The sequence below is a fragment of the Bombus pascuorum genome, chromosome 2 (genome assembly GCF_905332965.1).
Source record: "Bombus pascuorum chromosome 2, iyBomPasc1.1, whole genome shotgun sequence".
Lineage (NCBI taxonomy): Eukaryota > Metazoa > Arthropoda > Insecta > Hymenoptera > Apidae > Bombus > Bombus pascuorum.
The window spans coordinates 872,525-892,294 of record NC_083489.1 but is presented as its reverse complement, the minus strand read 5'-3'; the positions used below and the strand labels follow the sequence as shown (position 1 = coordinate 892,294).

The 19,770-nt window shown below is 34.1% G+C and overlaps 1 protein-coding gene across 5 annotated transcripts; it reads left to right on the top strand.

Annotated features, from left to right (window-relative positions):
- Nucleotides 1–8,169: 8,169 nt before the first annotated feature.
- Nucleotides 8,170–17,781, top strand: LOC132904631 (transcription elongation regulator 1). 5 transcript variants are annotated; one of them, XR_009657635.1, is made up of 18 exons: nt 8,171–8,453; nt 9,035–9,293; nt 9,377–9,466; nt 9,539–9,730; nt 9,829–10,072; nt 10,159–10,377; nt 10,454–10,657; nt 10,737–11,007; nt 11,075–11,549; nt 11,625–11,833; nt 11,914–12,064; nt 15,174–15,617; nt 15,698–15,907; nt 15,984–16,250; nt 16,344–16,421; nt 16,518–16,741; nt 16,816–17,009; nt 17,129–17,206. XR_009657635.1 is itself a non-coding variant. In XM_060955288.1 (18 exons), exons 1-18 carry the CDS (start codon nt 8,299–8,301, stop codon nt 16,817–16,819), a joined length of 3,615 nt encoding a protein of 1,204 aa, XP_060811271.1. In that variant the 5' UTR covers nt 8,171–8,298; the 3' UTR covers nt 16,820–17,781. The 5 variants fall into 5 exon arrangements, 4 of the variants coding, with proteins under 4 accessions (XP_060811272.1, XP_060811271.1, XP_060811270.1 ...); XM_060955288.1 differs by having other exon boundaries at nt 11,075–11,307; nt 11,389–11,549; nt 16,816–17,781; XM_060955287.1 differs by having other exon boundaries at nt 9,047–9,293; nt 16,816–17,781.
- Nucleotides 17,782–19,770: the final 1,989 nt, after the last annotated feature.

Sequence of the window (19,770 nt, the reverse complement as noted above, 5' to 3'; positions counted from 1 at the left end):
GGAAAATATTCGGTACAAATATATACGTAGTACATATATTTCGTAGAGATCACAAAAATATTTAAACGGTCAATTATCCATTACATTAATATACCTCGATATTCGATGGGATCATCTTTGACACTTATGTGCTTAAAATATTTATTCTTCCTGTATACTAATTTTTTAATAAATATATTACTCGCAATACCTTATCTTCCAACCGATGTACATGTTCATCTCCGGATTAATTTTAAATTTTACCGATACAATCGTGCCAGTCGTGTCTCGTTACAGTGCCAATAAAATTTCGAAATCTTTTACACGTACCAAAGTTTTATATAACTCGCACAATGTACATACGTTTAAAAGTTGGAATAGTACGCCGAGCCACTGTATATCGAATATTTTTTGTCAAAACGTGCTAGAGAATTATCGCAAGCATATCTTGTTAAATAGCATAATAGCGTTTCGCTAATGATGATAATCAAGCATCGATGTTTTTCAAGAAAAAAAAAAAAAAAATTGCGTGCCGACGTTAATAGAATATCATGGAGGAACGTACGTTTACTTCGTAAGCAACGAAATACACGAAAGTAATAGGTAACGTTTCTTCCAGCTTTAATATCTTTTACTCGGAAAGTATATAGGATATGGAAAACTGCTTTGCGTCACAGTAAAATACTTCTTATAAATCGCAGTCTACCTTGATGTAGTCCACAAAAGAAAATAATGACCACGATATTTTGACTTGTTCGAGGGAAGCAACCATAAATCCACAAACGTTTTTCTTCGCAACGTAAGATCCCTGGATCTTTGAAAAGGAACCATGTATAGTACATTTCCATGAAACGAACACGTTCGACTATCTCTCGCGACCAATTATATCGGATTCAATTTTTAGAATAAAATGCCTGATTTTTGTTAAATAAATCCCGTTCTTATTAGATCGTGGATGTTTACGAATTTGTGAGAGATTGAAAGAAAAAACTGCACGAAATATATAAAATGCAAAAATATTTAATAGATGAAATAAATCTCTATCTAAATCTCATATGTATAGTTAGTGTTCTGTAGTATAATATGTAAAATTACAATCTAATCGTTTAATTTGTTTTTAATTTTTTTATTTAATAAATACCTCGCTTCCATAGACGTTTTATACATATTTTCTCGTATCGGACACAATACGAAATTCCTCTAAAAACGGAACGCTGTACTCGCCCGATATTTTAACTTGCAAAGAAAGTTGCGTCGTAGCTTGGTAAAAAATACCCGATAGATTACATTAACGACTCTATGATGCTTCGACAAAGGTGGAACGCTTTTTACAAAAAAAAGCAAACTATACGCTTCGTAAAGCACGCAATAAATGTCGAGGGCATCCAAAGCAAACCGTACACCTGTTTATACTTTCCAATTGCTCGTCCTCTTCTTTCTTAAAAAAGACGAAGAAGAAAACACCGTATTAGAAACAATATATAAGCCTTCTTTTGTACGAAGCTTCGTGTCCCTCAGGAAATGTCCATGCAAAAATTAAGCGAAGAAAAATAGCACGCCAAAGTTAACACACAGCACGCTAATTGCCAACTGGATTTATACTCGACTTATCGATACGGTTAACAAACGCAGTCGATTACACCGCTAGGAAAACGTATTTCTACCGAATACTTGGCGATCAACGCTCACAAGTCGTGTAAAATGAAGCATAAATGACAAAGCGTTCCAAATATAGATTCGCGTATCTACTCAATTTTTACGATTATTTTATCCGATGAAACGTAAGGTATATATTTGTTTACAAATCAAAAACAATCATTAAAAGCAAACGATCGCGAGCAAAATTTTATGAATATTCGCAATATTCTTTCTTCAAATTCGGTAATTATCCATATCCTTTTACATACTGCAGCAATTTAATCTTATCTACACGATCGTCTGTGAAAAATATCTGAATTTTTATATACGGTTAGGTATATCTAATTAGAGATTTTTGAGTACCTTCGATTACAAAGAATCATAACAAACAACGCATAAATATTAGACTACCGGTTCGTTACATTTATCGAAGAACTCTAACAAATTGTATTTTGTTTAATATTTTATAGAAATTATAAATAACTAGAAAGTGAAAGCAGTGAAAAGTATTCAGCTTATGCCAAATATCTACAGGTGTCCTGATATTTATGGCCGACAGCGCGCATAAATGAAGCAGTTATATAGAATAAAGTAACGATTAATAAAAAATAGTTACGTTGAATTAATCTTTATAGAATAGGGATTTATTAAATAAATTACCAAATAATCCGAGAGACTGTACATTTTGCAAATGACAAGAATACGATGACGTGCGTATAGTTAAGGGTCAAAAATATTAAATATAGACGGTGGAATTATCTCGATATTCTAATTCAAGAAATATTAAGCGCCAATCGAGACTCTCTCTTTCGCGTAATCCGGTTTGAATGGATACACGAGAGATCGTAAGCACGTTGTTTTCTAGCTTCTCTACCCTCTAGACGGGGCTTTCTTCTCCTCGCCCTATGCTCCAGGGCGTTAAGAGGGAATAGCACGACTATTTTCGACTCGTGGTGGTTTAAAGGCTATTTCAGTACCAAAACGTCAACTCCTTCCACCATGGAGCTCCTCGTCTCCGCCTTCTATCGTTTGTCCGACCGCTTTGTTTCTTTCCTCTGATTTCCCTTCTCCGTCCATTCGCGAGAAATATCCCCCTTTTGATACTTAAAAGTGCTAACGCTCGTGCTAACTACCTTCATCGCGCTTGTCATTGACCCTCGACTAATTCGAGTCTGCGAAAATAAATCTGCGAACGCCAACCGGGGACAAAGAGAACCGAACGAAGCAACGAACTCGCGCCAGCCATTTTGCAAATAGGACGCGCGATTTAGACGACGCAGAACTAAGATTCTGTGGAAATTGGCCACGATGGAAAACGTTGACTCATCCTGATACTTTGCTCGACGTTTCGGAATTTCCGAACTTCGTAGAAAATTTTCGCAGTTTATTATTAATGGTCCGACAAAGAAAGGGGACAATTCGTTGGAATTGGAATGGAGAATCTATTCGAACCGTGGTTGCTAATTTATCGTCACTCCGGAACCAGACTCCTTGAACGATCGAACTAGCACCGTTTGGTGAAATTTTACGACTCGTAGGTTACAATTTATCGCCATTAATAAATTCAATGGTAAATTTTACGAATCATAAGTCGACTAATTATCCGATTTGACAATTTATCGATATGTTATTAGTTGATAAATTATCGCGCATCTTCTGACTTCGTTTGAATATTTCAGTTTCGAAGACGTTACAATTTGTGAAGGATAATAGGTGCAGTAATTCGAATATGGATCGCGTATTATACCTCCGAAATCCTCCTTCAACCGTCATGAAAATGTTGCCATCTGAATTTCTAAAATAATTACTTATAAAGTTGGTGCATTTATATTCCTATCGATAAACCGTATAAACGTATAAGGATATTCAGGACCATCCTATAAGGATTATCAGGAAGCTCTTAAGTACCTCGAAATAAACAAATGTGAATTAACGTTATTTATAAAAAGAAAAAGAACATGGAATATTTAGAACGACTCTTTGTAGATAAAATATCTGAACGGATAAGACGGTTACGTGGAAAGAAAGAAAACAGAAAATAGATAGGTGAAATAAAGAGAATAAAGTGGTAAAATTGGCACAAGGAAAGAGGAAATTAAATGGTTCGCCGGCAAATGTGGGCCATTGCAATTCGAATTTGAAGAGAAATGCTGCGCGAAGAGCGGACGTCGATGTGGAAATTTAATATACATCGAACGGAACTTAACACGGTCATGGAGAATCGAAGGCATGCCCGTTATTCAAGTTCCAACAATAATCTCTCGCGGATTAACGGGGGAAGTTCTCCGTGCGACGACTCAATACTAATACACGTAACACGACCGATCGCGGCAGGCCGCGAAATTAGTCGGTGCTAATTGCGAATGCCACGTCTGAATTACATCGGGTGATTGCACGAATATTAATTTACTCTTGTCGATGAACGCGAGCACAGACGATTATCGATTCACAGTTTACAGGGAATAGTGTATCGAGTCGTTGAAAAATTCATTGATGATTTCGGTAATTATCTCAGAACGTTATTAACTACGTATGAAACATATTTCGTCAAAACAAACTGTATTGATATAATAATAACAATAATAATACGTTAATAGCGACGTATATTAGTGAGAAGAAATTCTAACGGGGATGACCAGTGCAAGGCTGGTTGCTCGTTGTTAGATACTTGATGAAATTTTCTTACTTTAGAAGCTCTGTTATTAAAACATTAACGAGATTCAATACGCTCTGTTCGGTATTTCGTTCATCGTTATCTTTTATGTTCGATCGTCCAATATAGCTACTCGATACTGATCGATATTTTCAATTATTCGTCTTATTCGATACGTTGTTTCTTATATATTATATAAATATAATTACGCAATATAAATGATTATACAAATGCATAAATATCTTCTTAATTTTAACGATCTTCAAATTATTAAGATTGATAACGATTGAAATGATCGGAACATCATAAAAGAAGATTCAACGAAAAAAAAGTCGAATATACTGTTTTGTAGGAATAAAATGTGAAGAGATTCAGAATTAACAATGATGTAATTTCATGCTATAAACAGAAGCGTTACGAGGATGATATACACAAAGACACTGGCCAAGTCTAATTGCACAGGAATATCGAATATACTATTATCGCTAGCCTTTGACAGGCAAGTGACATGTCACTTTAGATATCGGTTGTATGAACAGTCTTAAGTGCATGCGCGGTGGCACTGTGTGATCAAAGGTAAAATTAATACGTGGATAGGTACACCGATGAATTAACCATACGCCAATTTATGTACATGATAAAACGATAAATATACCAACTTCAAAACCTTCAAAATAATAATAATAATAATAATTATTATTATTATTATTATTATTACTAGTAGTAGTAGTAGTAATAGTAGCAATATTATTATTACTATTTCTACTATTACTATTATTATTTTACATTGTTTGAAAATAATTGCTTTCTCATTTTGGAAAATAAAGTTAGCACATTTTCACAATAAAACATAGAAATTTAAATTGTCGTAGAAAGATTACAATCCTTTTCTAAAAATTATATAGAAACTTACAACACGTAGATAAAATGGTATCAGAACTCAAATTTGGAGTAATCATCGCGAATAAATAAAAATAAATTTAATAGGCTAGAACGTATTGACATCCAAAGCTATGACAAAATACACAATGTACATATGTAAAAATTCATAGAAGCGGATATGAAAGGGGTCCAAAATGAAAAGAAAAGTTTCATGGTTTTTTTTAGTTTAAATATAGTTAATTGCAGTGGCTAGTACCAAAAGATAAAAACGATATTCTTTCTGTTAGGAATTTTAATTCATCTTCGATACGAATACCAATCAACGGACGAATCACTTTCATCGATTTATCTAGTCTGTAATTGACTCTTTAAAAAGCGTTCAAACGATCAATATTATTATAAATGTTATTGTCAATATTTAAGGTTTCCAAATATTGTATTGATAATACATATTGATATATTGATATATTGATAGTTTAGAATTTAAAGTAGTACTTCTTACGTACGAGAACTTTAAATATTGATCGTCTGAACGTCAATCCTCGACTGTGCTAAGAAACAGAAAAATCATAATAAAATCATAGACGAGTCATACGTTAAAGAAAAACAGAAGCATGCTCCTCTTCGACACTCTGCATAATGATCGTGATATTGTCTATATAAGAGTTAAAGATCACCACTAATGTGTACAGATTTAGATCAAAGCGATCGTATTACTCTGGAGATCACCATAAAATACATTTCACCGCGACTCCCATAAAGGACAATATTCTCGATTACAGTCAACGTTGCGTTTGTAACGAGTCAAGTTCTGCTTGCCATGTGTTGCGCCGCGTAAGATGGTCCGTGCGAGGTCCCTCGCGGTCTGACCGCCAAGACCTACACATTGTTACTCTGACCCGCAATAAACCTAAGAAAAAACCCTAAACCGAATCTTTTTAGCTTCATCTCTATTCATACAAGTATTTTCGGATTACGGATAGTCCTTAAAACAATCCTTATGTTTATTGCACGCTCTTACCAATTACGGAGAAAGCTGGTGGGGCTTTTCCCATGAACTCCTCATAATTTTATTTATTAACCAATGGGCATCGCGAATCGTTACCCTCACTTTTCTACCGAAAATTGTGAACGACGAATCCGCGTTCTTAGTTCAAAAAGGCACACCCACACCAAGCTTTCCTTCTTAATAGTACGAGACGGGTCTACGACGGTTCATCTGATCTTCGAATGGTCAACTTAACGATCTTACCATTAGAGCAGTCATCTACTGAACTCGGTCGAATCATCACTAAAATTTACGCGACACGTTCATTGCAACTTTTATGGCGGTCAGATGATCACCAATCCTAACAATAACCTTGGTAACGTCAGATGATAATCTATCTGTGATCATACAAGGATACTATCTGCAAGGTATTACATGTGCAACGGATTATCATGTAACTTACATGTTTGTCTGTCAAAAGTTTTTTTTCGGTGTATAGATAGCAGTTCCACGATGAGTAGCTTCTAAAGTTATACTATAAAGGATAGTGAATCTCTTTGAAAAAGATAAAAATTTGTCGAAATTGACCTGTTCTTCGTCAAAAATTGTTGTTAATGTTAGTTTTAGAATTTTACCTGTATAAGACGCGTTCTATTTGACTACGATATCTCTTCTACTTTGAACATCCGATACCGTTCTTCCGGAGTACACGTAATTAGTGCATGCGATATTGTACACTGTGGTGGTACATAATACTTTGGTAATATTTGTTTCTCCTGTGTTAATTAATTACGTTGGTCGAAAATGCAGTACGTTATCGATTACAGTACTGTCGTAGTTATTGATTCGGTTCTATCTTTCGATGTACATACTTCGTCAGTTATTAAAATAACATTTTGCGAGTTTCCAATGATTGCGTCATATTGTTTAAAGCTTTCTTCAGTATCGAAGTATCGTATTTCTGAAATCGTTCTCGAAAACTAATCGTTCGAGAAAGTTGAATTCGATCGATTAAAAATTGCGATAATTTTCATGATTACTTTACTTACAGCCCTGATCAAAAATATTATATTTTAATAGACCAAGGACGCCATAAATGGTTTAAAATGATAAATATGCATGTGAGACAAAAAGATTTGCGAGTAAACGGAGCATAATTAAATCTGGTAATATATTCTTAGGACGCTCACAGTAATGACGGGAAAAGATTTGTATAACTATCTTACCTCGACACGGAAACAGTCACTACAAACACAAACTATGAATTGATGTTTTTATTATTCACGATTTAAACAAATATGTTACAAAAATATTAAATTTTATTCTCTAGAAATCTCGCGACGAACCAACGCAAAAAGGCACTGACTGATAATGCGTGTTACGCGCCTTTCCAAGATTTTGGGGAATTTGGCGCATTGCAGCCCATGGAATGCTAAAGCATTCTGCTCGCGTAACAACGTCAAACGATTCAAGAAAATAACTCGACGTTTAGATGAAGAAATACACGACGAGAAAGATTAACTTGAACAATAATTTATATTTAAAACTGAATTATAATAGAATGAATACTTTAACGAAGATTTGCGTTTTAATGAAATTTACTTAGACTCTGAGCTAAGCGTGATGATTCTATGATTCAATGATTCTAACCTTTTGGGTCGCAGAGTAACCCATTTATCTGTTCGGATTTTACATGACGATCTACGACTTATTTGTTACCCAATAACACAAATTGTTATTACTAAACATTAATTTTATTGGAGTTTATAATATTAGAAAACGAGCGATTTATGCCTTGGCAGTGTTCTTTCCCATGGTAACGAAAGTAAATACAAAATTTGAAATAAATAACTTTTGTTTGTTACCTCGGCTACGCTGCTGCACAGTTAAATTCGCCCCGCTACTGTTTGCTTTATTACAAGATATTCAAAAGAAATCCACAGGCCTATACTGATTCACATCGCGCGCACAGTATAATGACCGTTATGTTTACAGCACTGACAATGAATCTAGGAAAGTACTTTTATTATGTTGGTAATGATATGTTTACGGCTTACATTGAATAAAATAGTGATTTGTTTGCGGCATTTTTGTGAGCTGAGAAAAGAAATAAATGGGCGTGTAGAAAAGAAATTTCTAATTGCTATATTGTTTTAAAATGGAAACGAGTACCGAGCAAACTCCCGCAACTACGGAAACCGCTTCTAATAATGAGCAGGAACACAATGAAGAGGGCATGGAAGAAACTGAAGATTACAGTTTCGATGGTGAAGATTATAGGCATTTCGTACCACGGGGTCGAGGAGGATTTAGGTGCGTTATAGTTTCTCTTAACATTTCATACGTCCCTCTGATTAATTGCTGAAAATACCAAATAAAAAAGTAAGGTTAGGTTGTCCCTCTCACGATTCTTCTACCTTACCCCTTATATATGCTTGACCGAAACGATCAAACTTCACATTGCTATGAGTTCCTTACACTTTTAATGCTATGGAAACGCGACTATTATTTCTACTTACGCTCCTGTACGATGAAATGATTTACCCACAATTATTCGATACATTGTTTCATTAATTTGTTTCATGAACTTACTGTTGTAATGAAGTTTTCATTTGTGAATGTAAATCGTCTTTTTGTCACGTATTTATTGTAACATGAAAAAAGGTAAATAACACCTTGGAGAATATTTATAGTGTTTCTTATAAGAATTATATAAATGATTTGTATGTCATACATAGATGACTTTTCCTGTCATTGCTCTGTCCAAATTTCTTTACTAAATGTAAATTTAGTATGAAAAGAAACGAAGATGCTGAAGATGTCTACGCTTGGGTAAATGATTCAGACGTATGGTACGTAAAGTACATAGTCACGACATATAACAATAATTTAAGGGGTCGTGGCAGAGGTGGGTTTGATTTTCCCATGAGAGGTGGACCTCCGAGATTTAGAGGAAGAGGATTTGGACCTAGAGGACCGATGTTTCGTGGAGCAAATAATGGATTTCCGTTTGAGGGACCTCCTAGGCCAAATTGTCCACCGGGTCCAGCGGGACCACGTTTCCGAGGGCCTCCGCCGTTCGATCCTAGTTGGGGACCTATGGGGCCACCAAATCTGATGGGACCGCCAAATCTTATGGGACCTCCAGGAATGGTAATTATCATTTAATTTTATGTCAATATGTATCATTTTTTCAGTAAAATGATTACATATAATTTAACTTTATATGTAATTAGCCACCACCACACATGATGAATGGCCCAATTGGGACAGGTCCTGGACCTTATGGACCACCTCCTGGAATGGGACCACCCAATATGAATAACGTAAATTTTGATTTACAGAAACATAGAGAGACATACAAATGTCTTGTTCTAACACTTGGAACTTTGTTATAGATTCCAGGTCAACAGCAGTCCCCGCAACAACAGGCACAACAAGCAAACATTCCAGGCTTAGATCTCAATGGAGAGGTATGGGTAGAAACAAAAACACCAGATGGCAAATCATATTATTATAACATTCGTACAAGGGAAACTACATGGACTAAACCAGAGGGACCAAATGTTAAGGTCATGGTGCAAGATCAGGTCGGTTAAATTCCATTATAGATTTCTATTATTAAAAGCTATATGATTATATAGAAATAGAATATTTTTGTATTGTACAATGTTAATTCTTTTTACAGTTAGAACAACTGGTGCATGGAGCATCTAAACAAACAGCCCCAACTGGCACTCCTGCTTCTACGGCTACTACTCCTAATCAAATTAATGAAAATAGGGTGTCTCAAAGTAGCGAACAATCTTCGACAAATAATGCAGATGCTATCAGTCAACTTAGTACTGCTCCACCTGGTACAGGGCCACCTCCTACACTTGGCGAAACACCAGATATGAATGCACAACCAACTGACACAACACAAGCAAACGGTATAATATGTTAATTTTGGTTCGAAAAATTAAAATTAACACGTATAATAATTTAATAAAAATATCATAATATTCTTTCTATACAGGTACAGCACTTACAACTGTAACCAATACCCCAACTATGAATACCCCAGCAGTAAATACAAATATGATGCAACCTCCTCCTAATATGATACCTATGCAACACAGGATGCCAAATCAATTTGGTGGTCCAATTGCAACACAATTTGGAGCAGCACCTTTTGGTATGCCACCGCCAGGATTCCAGCCTTTTGGAGGTTATGGTCCACCACAAGCAAATTGGGGTAATATGATGTATATATAGATATACGCACATAAAAAATAGTTATATCTTTTATGACAAAAAAATATTCATATTAGGTATGCCACAAATGTCACATGGAGTCATGGCTCCACAAGCTCCAGCAGAAGATCCTGCTATATTAGCTCAGCTGGATCAGGAACTAGTAGCATCTGCTATGGTATGGACAGAACATCGTGCTCCGGATGGAAGATTATATTATTATAATAGTAAAGCTGGAGAATCTGTTTGGGAAAAGCCACAAGCGCTGAAGGATCTCGAAAGTATATCTTTAATATAATGTATAACATAAATTTAAAAACAAGATGAACAATATGAAAAATTATTTATCATTATCGCTAGATGCAAAATTAGCGCTACGGCAAAAAGCAGAGGAAGCAGCTGCCATTTCTACAAATACCGCCGTGACTACTTCCACTGTTACTAATAACAATGTAACCACAGAAGCCACAAAACAAGAAAAACCTCAAGAAAGTAATCACGAAACCAAAGATAGTGTAAAGGAAACAGACGCTAATAAACCGAAAAAAGAGGAAACAGCACCTAAAGAAGCTGCTAAACCTCAAGACAAATCTAGACCAATCTCTAGTACGCCAGTACCTGGAACTCCTTGGTACAAAATTAATTTACTACTTTTTACAATGATTAGGCAAAATTTAAATTTAAATTTTGTTTACTAGGTGTGTTGTTTGGACGGGCGATGGGCGCGTATTCTTTTATAATCCCTCATCGCGTATTTCTGTCTGGGAAAGACCAGATGATCTCATTGGTCGTCAAGATGTCGATAAAATGGTGTCTACTCCGCCAGATGCAGTGGTAGCTACGAAATCGACGCGTCAATCGGATACAAGTGAAAGCAGTGACGATGAACAACCAATACCAGCAAAAAGGATGAAACAGGATGATACAAAAAGTAAATTATACTACGCTCATAACCATGTATTATATTTAAAAAATGTACGTATTAATAAAATTACCATATTTCCTGTTTTAGCCACGGCGCCAAAAGAAGAGGAGGAGAAAGAGAATAAAAAAACTATCGATATCGGAAAGGAGGCTGCAATAGAGGCAGAAGTGCGAGCTGCTAGAGAAAGGGCAATTGTTCCGTTGGAGACAAGAATTAAATCGTTTAGGGATATGCTTGCAGAGAAAGATGTAAACAAGTATAAATTGATAAGTAACGTTAATAAGAAATAAAATTTATTTAATTTGAATAATTGTTCTTGGTAGGTATCCGCGTTTAGTACTTGGGAAAAGGAGCTTCACAAAATTGTATTTGACCCCCGATACTTACTTCTAACATCAAAGGAGAGAAAACAAGTTTTCGAGAAGTACGTAAAGGAGAGGGCGGAAGAAGAGAGGCGGGAAAAGAGAAACAAAATGAAGGAACGGAAAGAACAATTTCAAAAATTACTAGAAGAAGCTGGCCTTCATGGGAAGTACGTAATGACTTTAAAAGATTCTTTAAAGTTTTAGAAAAAATAAAATGTTTTTAATTTATTTTTTTACAAATTTTTAGATCTTCATTTAGTGATTTTGCTCAAAAACATGGGCGTGATGAACGGTTTAAGAATGTAGAAAAGATGCGTGAACGGGAGAGCCTATTCAACGAATATCTGCTGGAAGTGCGAAAGAAGGAAAAAGAGGAAAAAACAGCAAAACGAGAACAGGTATTTTCATTTTATTAACATCGTTGATCTTGTTGCAATGAAAATATTACTTTTCAGGATTCGTGCTACAATATCAAAATCTTAATCGAAACAATATAAATTCACCTTCAGACATTCACTACCTTAATCAATACCATAAATAAGAAAAAATCCTATAAATATTATTTCATTCACGTGATAAAAAAACATAACAAATTTTTTAAATATGTGAGAATTAAGGTACTTGTACTAAATTTTGTTTAACTATATAATATGCAATATCGATGCTTTGAAATGTTTTGAAATATTCAAGGATATCTTGTACGTTTCTGTGTACCTCGATTCTCCAGATATATCAAAGTATCATAAAAGATTTCTTTTGGATTAAACCCATTAAACCTTTCCCTCTTCCACGCCAAATCTCATTTTCATATATACATCCTCCATTTCGTTCTGGGAAATCATAATATCAACGAAGAGAATATCAAATGAGAACATATAATATATAATATATTCGCGATAAGTTATATAAAACCTGAATAAGTCTTTATTCAGCACCAAAATTTCTATTGTTTTACTGTTTGAAAAAGATACAATATGTGATGATACGTAAATGAATAATAAATAAAATCTTAAATTAGACAGGATATAATACATAATAAATTTATATTTTCAGCAATAATTAATTATTCTTTCAGGTTCTATAGGTATGTTACTATTTTGTTCCACTTGTAAGATTTATCTAATATGAATTCCTAAATTAATGGCTGAAGAACACATACCAGGAGAAGTTTCTCTAATAATTCTCTACTCCAGTAGATTTTCTCGATAGACAAAAGTTTTGTAGCTGTAAGATGGGAGATGTAGAGAATAAAATCTTAGTATGTGACGGTTCCTTATATACTTATGTGTTCTGAACTCTCCACTTCAGTCAGGAGGCAGGCAGGACAGGTTCCGTATGTGGAGTGGCTTGGTTCTGAAGCTGGTTGGTGGCATGGATGATGTCATCTACCATCCCCACCTACACTGCGTGGCACAGTTGGCACACCCTCGCGCGCCGCATTCTTTACTCCAAAGCAGAGTCATGAGAATGAACGAACTCGGTATTTGTATATTACTCGTAATCCTCGTTACTTCAAAAGATTAACTTTTCCCCAAAGATCAAAACCAATTTCAAAGAAATTGAATTTATTATCAGCAAAAGTAAGGTGTCAACACCCCAATGGTAGCATCAATTCCAAAATCATATTTGTAGATTTTGTTCTGTTTTCTGGAGATAAAGAACCGTTATTTATTTTGAGAAACAAAAGCTACCAATCTATTTCATAATCGATGTATCAACATAAGAACAAATTCATTTTTTCCTTGCACTTTATTTTACATCTAGTAAAGTTTCATCGAGTTTGTTTATACGAAGGGTCTCGATAAATAAAAAAGGGAAAAGTTCGAACGAAATATCAATCTTTTTGGCAATTGTTCTTATGTCAATACATAATATATTAAAGTTTAAATATAAAGAAAAAACCAGAACCTACATCAAAAATTAATAGAATATGCATTTTAATTGGTTTCAAAGTACTTCTTCTTTTATCGCTATCTTTTTAAATTATTGCAAAAAATATTTTTTTTCTCACTAAATGCAATATAAGTATTTTTGTTTAAAATTTAATATATTTGAAGCAACATGAGATGAGTATATTGAAATGATAGAATGAGTGTGCTTTCATGAAATTTGGTTTGTATTCTTCAGAGAACCTTGACTGCTTTTGTCGTAAAAATATTAGAAGTGGACATTGCAACTCTATTGTGTTTAAATAAAAATTAGACAATTGTGGCACAAATTTTTTACTACCGTAAAATCGTATAGGATCGGGATCCGAGTAATAACTATTATAAAAGATTCAAGACCAAAATGTGCCAGCAACTCTGAACTCTAACTCAACTTTCCATTGTGAAATAGATGTGTATAAGTTTAGATAAATAAAATAACAGATTATTATCATTATATTGAAACCATAGGTCGTTCACAAATTACGTAATGGGAATTTGAAATAAACAAGTCGAATATTGCTATTATTTTTTATTTTGATAATATATTTAGAAGCAAAGGAACCAGAGACATATAAAATTTTTAAATCAACTAATTCATTATTTATAGAGTATTTTATAGTAATAAAATCCAAACATTTTTTAAATAGTTTAGAAATTGTATTCATGAAAAACATGAAAGATTGAGTTTCATTAAAAATTGTTCTATTCTTTATATTAAAAATTGTATTGCTACTCCATTATTTTATAGTTACTACTCCATTCACGAAACATCATATAATTCTTGAATAAGACCAATAAGAAATAGAGATTTATATATTTTGGGCAAATACTGTGGAATAGTTGGTAAAAGTAAAACCTCGTTTCGTAATTTGAACGGCTAAGAACTTTTAATCTTTTCAAAATCTCGTGACAATATACTAACGCACCTTTTCTTTTCAGCAAGGGCAGCAGATAAAAATTTATCCGTTTTATATCCCGTCTCATCATTAAATAATAACATACTTTTTTCTTTCTATTTTTACATTTCAATGTCATATTTTATTATATCTCGTATCGCAATATGCAAAGTATTTAATGATGATTCGGTTAAGCAAATAATTACTTTTACAGCTATAATGATTATAATTTTTTTCAGCAAAACTGACCAGCTTATTTCATTAAAAATTCCAACAAGTAGAGCCCTTAACGTTGTGATACCTCCTGACACGAACGAATGACATGAATGACTATTTCTTCTACCCCTAACGAAATGTAGTTTGAAAACCAATAAAAAGGTTTGCAAGTTGACATAGTTTGATCCACATTACAAGCCATAAATTTTTATAGACACCTATATATTATACATACATATTTATATATAATAATAATAATATAAACTGATTGTAATGTGGCTGAACGTGTATTCATTGGTTGGAAATTCTTAAGCGTGCATGATAAAACTGAAACAAGCAAAAAAAAAGATAAATAATTCAATAAATAAATAAGAAAATCAATTTCAAGCCAGAATTGTATAAATAGAGTGTAAGCAAGGGCTGATTATTCTTCAATGATGAAAACTGTTATGGTAAATGCGTTTCAGGTGAAAAAGGAATTCATAGCGATGCTACGTGAACACAAAGACATCGACAGACATTCGCATTGGAGCGATTGTAAGAAAAAGTTGGAATCAGATTGGAGGTACAGAGTCGTAGAGTCAGCAAGCACGAGGGAAGATTGGTTTAGGGATTACATTCGTATGCTAAAGGAGGAGAGGAAAAAGGAAAAGGAGAAAGACAAAGACCACCGGCACAGGGATAAAGATCATCACAAGTCCGAGAAGAAAGATAGGGACCGAAAGGATGTTGATAAGTACAAGGATAAATCGTCAAAGGATCGGGTTGATAAGGACAGTTCGAAGGATAAAAAACGCAGGAGCGATCCAGCTTCGGAGGAAAACGGCAAGGAAAAAAAGGAAGCGGTGGCAGAGAAGGAAAGCGGAGAGATCGAAGATAACGATGAAAAACCATCGAAAAAGGAGAATGATGTGAGTGGTCCAACTTTTTCGGCTAATTAAAATTACTTTTTTTTTTTTTTTGGAAATTTACGTCTCTCTTGCTTGTTCAGAAGGAGAACACGGAAGACCAATCTGATTCGGAAGAAGACCGTGAGAAACAGAAACGAGAACGTGAAAGAAGAGCAGAAGCCAGTCTTCGTGAGAGAGAAAGAGAAGTTCAGAGAACTCTTGCTACGCATCTTCGTGATAGAGATAAGGAAAGGCAGCACCATCGTCATACAGAGGCAGTACAGCATTTCAGTGCACTTCTTGCCGACTTGGTACGTATCTTTTCTACGTAATTTATGATGAATTTTAATGGATCCAGTGCGCTTAATAAGCCACCTACATTCGCAGGTAAGGAACGGTGACTTAGCATGGCGGGAAGCGAAACGACAATTGAGAAAAGATCATAGATGGGAATTAGCTGAAAGTTTAGATCGCGAGGAAAAAGAAAGACTGTTTAATGAACACATAGAACAGCTTAGTCGTAAGAAACGTGATAAGTTCCGAGAACTTCTTGACGAAGTAGGAGCTTCTACCGAACTTACCGCTTCATGGAGGGATATAAAAAAATCATTAAAAGACGATCCCAGATATCTTAAATTTTCATCTAGCGATCGGGTACGTAATTTGTTTGAAACTATATAAGAATCAGAATTATAAATCACTTTCTTCCGCTACCGTATCTACTATAATTATTTCTTTTCTTTGCAGAAATGTGAAAAAGAGTTCAAAGAGTACATTAAGGATAAACTTGTCGCGGCCAAAGCTGATTTTAGGGAACTTCTCCAAGTATGTTAAGAACATATTATCACTTCCGTTTTTACTATCACGCAACATGTTTTAGAAGTTGATCGCTTAATAAATTTGAGTAAATGTCAATTTTAGGAAACAAAACTTATTACTGATAAAACATATAAAAAAGTACAAGAAAATGCTGCACATTTAGTCGAAATTGAAGAAATTTTAAGAAAAGATCGAAGATTTCTCGTATTGGAAGCGGCCGCTGCTGAACGAACGCGGTTGTTAATGGGATATTTAGAAGAATTGGCACGTAGAGGTCCGCCTCCACCACCTACTGCCTCAGAACCTTCAAGAAGACCAACCACAAAGTAAATATCATCTCCAATGAAGCAAGAGAGATGTCTGTATGTGTTTGAATTTGCGGAATCTATTTTTGTTCTAGCTAAGGCAGCCCGCATCAAAGCATGGTATATATATGGTGTCCAAATAACAAATCAGTGATTGAATTTATAGCTGTAGTTGAATTGAAGTACTTTACACACAAGATGATTATCGCCTGTAATTATAGGAATCAATAAAACTAACGCCAATTCCACACAGCTAAAAATGTGTGTCATACTGTAAAGATGCCATAGTGTAAGCATATCATATCATTATTTGTTGGATTACGTTAAAGTAGACGGTAGTTAATGAAAGAATTAGTAATATTACATAATAATATCATAAAGTGCGAATTTTATACATATTTTATCTAGGTTTGTTAGATAAGCACCCCATTACGAATATTTTGTATGAAAATTACATGAGAATTATAATAACCAGTGTTTATTGCATTCACGACTAATTTAAAATCATGCGCAGTGAATTTCTATAAACCGATGTTAAAATATAATAGCTTAAAAAAACGTTGATCATTATATCTAAAACAAAACAAAAAAAATATGTAACATACGACAATCATACATAATAATTTTTTGACGGAATATAATTCGAAAATCATATTTTCAATGTTCGAATTATTTTCCTTATACAGCTCTATTGGATCATGTGAAACGTAAGTATCTTACAAAATATTCTCGATATTTAAAAACATTTATTTTAAAGAAATCATAATGTATCTTATAAATACAAAAAATTTTAGATGTTATTTACGATCATAATTATTTACCATTTATTCATGTGGCATTTTTACGGTACGGAATTCCTAATCTCGTGAAAAAGATATTAGGAAAATATATTTTCTTCGATAAACCATTGATAAAAATTGCGATAAGAAGCATTTACATCTCCCAACGATCTATCGAATTATTTACGTTTTATTTCTAATATTTTGTAATATTTCATTACAGACTTGTATACACAGATAAAAAAAGAACAATAATAATTGAAGATCAAAAAGCCACTATAATTAATGTGTACGTTTTATTTTTTATCGAATAATTGTTTAATTGTTTATTTTTATCTCAAAGTTAGTAATTTACACGATTATGTAATAATATAATGTTACAATATAAATGATGTACATACCATAAGAATAAATACAATAAAACTGTGCGTATTGTAACATTATAAAAAGGAAGCGATTTTACTTTTTCAAATACATGACTGTTTCAAATATCACGAAATATAATAAAATTTATTTAATTTCTTCTCATTACATCGTTAATTTATCGAATATAATATCTATACCACTTATAACTAATCACGTGCATATAGTTTCAATACCGCAAGTTATGTCAGATAGATTAGAGGTGATTCGAATGCCAGTATAGGACAATGACTTCAATGCCTGCATCTATCGAGAAAGGTACGCTCTCGTGCCATTCGTATTTTACGTAAATTATTTTTTATCTTTCAGATATAAAACTCGAGTCAACGAAAAAATCTCTGGATATGATCTTTTGTGATCTTTTAATTTTATAAACAAAGCTTTATCGATCAAAGAAAATTTTCAAGAGTTTTAGTTACGTGTGCGATCGAAATTTTCTCATTTTCACGAATGACTAAGAAATTCCAAGACAAGTACGTTATTCCGTAAATTCGTACCATTGTCACGAAATAAAATACCGTACATGATTATATACGGTATATCTTTTGTCGTTACCGTTACAATCGAGACCAAGTTGCACTTCCTGCTAACTCCACAGGAATACAAATTGGCAACTTGACACGATGGCTAGTTTGTAACCGAATCTTCTCTCGTATTTTCACTGTAAATAATAGTTGAAAATTCTAATACCGATATATATCGCAGGATAGCGTACATGTTACTTGAGCAGCATTTTATTACACGGAATCGTGATATAAGAAAATCATCGTATCCTGCTGATCCTTTTACCATTCTTTCAACATTTAACTATAAAACAGGTGGTTAGCCTTTTGCCAAAAAGATATCTGTATATAAAATTCTTAAAAATAAATATTCCAGAAACGTGACCGTTTAAACGATTAATTTGGAAATTTAAAAAGTCATGAAACTTCGTATGCAAGTGGTATAGATCGTTCATAATACAAACTTACTTTTCATTGCTACGATAATGCAAATTGTAGAGATTGAGTCACCTCTTGAAGAAAATACACAGCTTTCTTGTGAATTATCGAGAGAATAGCGAAAGATGTCAAAAGTTATTACATTTAAATTATTATTCATATAAACTTCATACGACTTTCAATTATTCGAGCAAAGCAATGACAATTGAATCGCATTAATACCAATAACCTTGTACTACTCGATACAAATTGGCACGATTATTTAGATAGCACTATCGTATATGCTCAAAAAAGAGAGAGAGAGAGATAGAAGATCTTTTTCTCGTTAGAATACTCGCACGAGGTCGATCGCAAGAAATTAAAAAATAATACAAAAATCAACCATACGTGACGTAAAGCACGCGAAGGCATACTAATTCCCCGTGCCGTTGAAGTAGTAATTTAGAAGCTATTATAGAACATCATCTTCAGTCTCGTTGCGTCATGATAATACTTTCCCCGGCTGTGCCGACCTTGCTCGTCTTTTTCCTTTCGTGCCCGTTGGGTTTCTGGCCGGATGTGAATCAGTTCGGAATCGACGATACGTCGATTCGCAAAGGTCGCCTGCACCCGGCAAGGGTTAACGAACGTATCCCGATAGGATAAAATCGACGTCGAAAAAATGTTTACGAAGGTCCTGCCGAAGGACGCGGCCGTGTTATGGCATTCTTCGGCTGCATTCTTTCCAGCCTCTAAAAAACGATAGATGGAACCGAAATAAGGATACTAAACACACGCTTTATATAGCTTGCATGCAAAGTTGGGCTTTATGAGACGCATAATGGGTGGACAACAATGCGTATCACGTGAAATACGTTAAAACGTTTCTGCAATTAGATACCGATAAATGTAGGACTTTTTAATTCTT

What these genes read in the sequence shown, in the direction of transcription:
- LOC132904631 (XM_060955286.1), top strand. Translation starts at nt 8,299, where the DNA reads ATGGAAACGAGTACCGAGCAAACTCCCGCAACTACGGAAACCGCTTCT. An exon ending in TTATGGGACCTCCAGGAATG is followed by an intron (nt 9,294 to 9,376) that starts GTAATTATCATT and finishes ATATGTAATTAG; the next exon opens with CCACCACCACACATGATGAA. An exon ending in GACCACCCAATATGAATAAC is followed by an intron (nt 9,467 to 9,538) that starts GTAAATTTTGAT and finishes ACTTTGTTATAG; the next exon opens with ATTCCAGGTCAACAGCAGTC.